The following is a 3294-nucleotide window of genomic DNA, read 5'->3' on the forward strand; positions in this document are numbered from 1 at the left end:
TATAACGGTTTACCCGTCCACACAGATCTGACGTTCCATTTTCTATTCTTCTCCATCAAGCTTTCAAACTCTCCTTCGTGGTTTCATTCTTTACAGTTCTGTGAACTTTTCGTTCTCGACGCTCTTTCGGCTGTCCGCTCTTTCGACTTCACTTCATTGCCAATATACCTTCTCTCGCCGCTAGCTCGGTTTTATAAACGATTCTTGCTCGCTTGATCTTAACAAAATCTTCCACGAAGACCGCTCGAAATCTTGTCAAGATGTCCAAGGCATTCCTCCTCTCCGCCCTCATTGCCTACGCTGAGGCCCGTTTCGGCCAGGAGCAGACCCCGGTCCAGTTCATCACCGCCCTGAGCAACTTCGGCAACCCGGGTGAGGCCGCCACTCTGGCTGGTGGTGTTCCCGGTGTCCTCCTCGCCGCTGCTGATCCATGTGCCAAGGTAAGCTATACTACCCTTCAAGTGGTTCTTCACACAGTTGCTAATAAACTCCCTTAGCTCGAGCTTGCTGACAAGATCGTCACCACTCTCGGCACTGACCCTGCGGTCATCTCTGGCGCGATCCAGCTGGTTGCCGCCGAGCAGAACTTCAACCCTTTTGTTGTCTCTGTTCCCAACATCTGCGGAGATGCCAGCCTTCCTGCCACCGCTGAGCTCCGTGGTGTTGTTCCCCTGATCGACCCGGCCGTCGTGGGCTCCGATCTCGAGAACGCCAACTCGGCCGCCTCAGTCACCACCCCCTTTGATGCCACCGGCAAGTCTGTTGCCGACGTCATGATTGACCAAGGCTTCAGCAACTTCACCGTCAACGGAGCTGCCGCCAACGCTGGTAGCGGCACGGGCGGTGACGACAGCGCTGCTACCACATCCGCAGCTGCTGTGGCAACCACCAGCGCGGCCGCCGTTTCATGCGGCGGCGCCGTCATCACCACCACAGTCCTCGCAGACGCCTCAGCCACTGCTGATGTCTCTTCCACCGTTGCCGAGGTCGCTACCACCACCGCCGCCGAGGCCGCCGCGACCTCCGCTGCCGCTGACACCGGCGCCAGCGGCGGTGCCAACCCGGGCGCGACCACCTCTCTCGACGGCGTCGACTTCGGCCTGTGCGACCCGCAGATGGACTTCCAGTTCGGCCGCACCGGACGCAAGGCCGACGAGGGCACCTTCCTGCCCATTGACGAGCTCGTCGCCAAGGGCCAGCAGGACGCCCTGAACCCCAACATCATCACCAACCGCATCTGCGACCAGCTGACCAACGTCTGCGAGGCCAACCAGGCCGCCAAGGACGTCTGCCAGACGGCCAAGGCGCTCGTCGCCTCGCTCGGCACCAAGGACGCCAGCACGGCTGCGGCGTTCAACCAGGCTCTGGGCTTCTAAGCCTCCTCAAGCTGCTTAGCTGCCTAGAGGACGGATGGTGGGAGCGTGGGGAAGCAGATGTGACGCTGTCATGTATGAAGTAGCTTCATGTGATGCAGATATATTCAACATGCGGTATCGCGGAAGACTTGTGTGTGTGTGTGTGTGTGTTGCTTTTTGAAATGGGAAACGTGATGTGTAACGATATCCATCATCCGCCGGAGTTGGTCTGACTTTCTGCTGGGTTTCACAATGGGGCCATGTGCGCGATGGTGTACATAGAGAATTCAAGGTCTCGCCTCGAGCAAAATGGACAAAATGCAAGCTCCATTACATGATTGTGACTTTTATCTGGTTGTGCCTTCATACTTTAAGTGAATGCTCGTAAGTGAATTCCTCGGCTGCACACACTACCCCGAAGTTAATTCATTTTAAACGATGCCAACCATGTCCTCAATATCAAGAAGACATCTATCAGCACTTCCATTGATCGCAGCCATTATTCTGCTCCTAAGGCCTGAGCAGCACTACGCAGGATCACATAAGACGAAATAACGGGGGGAGAATATGGTAGGATACCAATAAGCATACATTAACAGGAAACTAAGCTAACATAGATGCCTAAGTTGCAGGGCCAATGGTAAGGATCAACCGCACCAAGGCCATAATCTCAAGTAACAGAACTCTTTCATGCGAGACGCCGATTCGTTTTCGACACCGTTAGGTGCCGTGTAAGTCATAAGTCGTAGAACAGAAGCGTCCATTGGTATCCGTATCGTCCATCCAACATCTCGGCGCACGGCCATACCAGTCCCAGTCCAATCCGACCCAATCCAAATCCATCCCAAGATTGCACATTATCTTAATTTTGTCACAAGATGCTCGCCCAGTGTCGAGCTACTCGCACACATCCCACCTTAGACGTAGACGCGGTGATGCGAGTGCGAGCTCCGACGGCTCCGGCTGCCGGAGTGGCGGTGTCCGTGGCGGTGGTAGTGTGTCTCGCGGACGTAGCGGCGGTCCTTTGCGACGCGGTCGCCGTGGAACCAGGCGAGGATGGCGGTGAAGAAGAAGAAGATGCAGTTCATGATGCCAAAGGCGAAGCAGGCCTTGAGCATGGCGCAGGTCTTGTCGACGTGGACGCCGAGCGAGTTGCCGTACACGGACCCGAAGATGCCGAAGCTGACGTCCCACTTGTCGCCGCGCGTGATGTGCGTGCAGTCGGCGTTGCTGATGAAGCGCAGGTAGTAGACGGCGGCGATGAAGGCGCCGACGAAGAGCAGGTCCACGATGGACACGAACAGGGCATTGGCGCTGCTCCTGTGGTACATGAACAGCGTCGCCAGCGCCCACGCCAGCGCCAACACCGACACAATGAATAATATCAATATATAATTCGGCGTCAAGAGATTGTTCTGGACCCAGCCGTGTACAAAGTACGCCAGCATGCCCATTGTGGGGATCTGTGAGACACCCCGAGTCAGCAATTTGTTGTCTTGTCGTCGTCGAACGAATTGGGCATCGCGGGCTGAGAGCGCCGGACGCAGCGGAATAGACTTACCAAGGTAAGGATCTCCATAAATCGCCAGAAGACGAACATGACTGTGAAAAGGACCGCCATTGTGAGACGATTGCTGGCTCCCGCTGATTATCTTGGTGACCTGATAGAAACAATGCTGGAGAGAAGCAGGCGGGGACGGAGTTGGGCGTTTGGATCAAACGGTTGGATGGGATGCGACGAACAGTATTCCAAGATGAGAGGAAAGCTGCGAGCAGGAGGAATAGGGTGATGCTATATAGGTAGCCGATGCGCTGCGTTGCGAAGGACTTGGATCTTAGACGACACCGGATTGGGCAGGGATCATTCCCAGTTTCGACGGGAAGTGGAGGGGGAGGGGGAGGGGGGGTGGTGGTGGTGGAAAGGTTGTGGTGAGAACGT

At 56.0% G+C, this 3294-nt stretch overlaps 2 protein-coding genes across 2 annotated transcripts; one reads left to right on the plus strand and one right to left on the minus strand.

Annotated features, from left to right (window-relative positions):
- Nucleotides 1–260: 260 nt before the first annotated feature.
- On the plus strand, nt 261–1376 carry UCRPA7_1063 (hypothetical protein; the record flags this gene model as incomplete). Its single annotated transcript, XM_007913651.1, has 2 exons — nt 261–440; nt 498–1376. 2 exons carry the CDS (start codon nt 261–263, stop codon nt 1374–1376), a joined length of 1059 nt encoding a protein of 352 aa, XP_007911842.1.
- Nucleotides 1377–2272: 896 nt separating this feature from the next.
- Nucleotides 2273–2976, minus strand: UCRPA7_1064 (hypothetical protein; the record flags this gene model as incomplete). The annotated part of the gene is made up of 2 exons (XM_007913652.1): nt 2273–2818; nt 2917–2976. The coding sequence occupies 2 exons, from the start codon at nt 2974–2976 to the stop codon at nt 2273–2275; spliced, it is 606 nt and encodes a 201-aa protein (XP_007911843.1).
- Nucleotides 2977–3294: the final 318 nt, after the last annotated feature.

Source organism: Phaeoacremonium minimum (assembly GCF_000392275.1).
Source record: "Phaeoacremonium minimum UCRPA7 unplaced genomic scaffold PA7_03_scaffold_58, whole genome shotgun sequence".
NCBI classification, from domain to species: Eukaryota; Fungi; Ascomycota; class Sordariomycetes; order Togniniales; family Togniniaceae; genus Phaeoacremonium; species Phaeoacremonium minimum.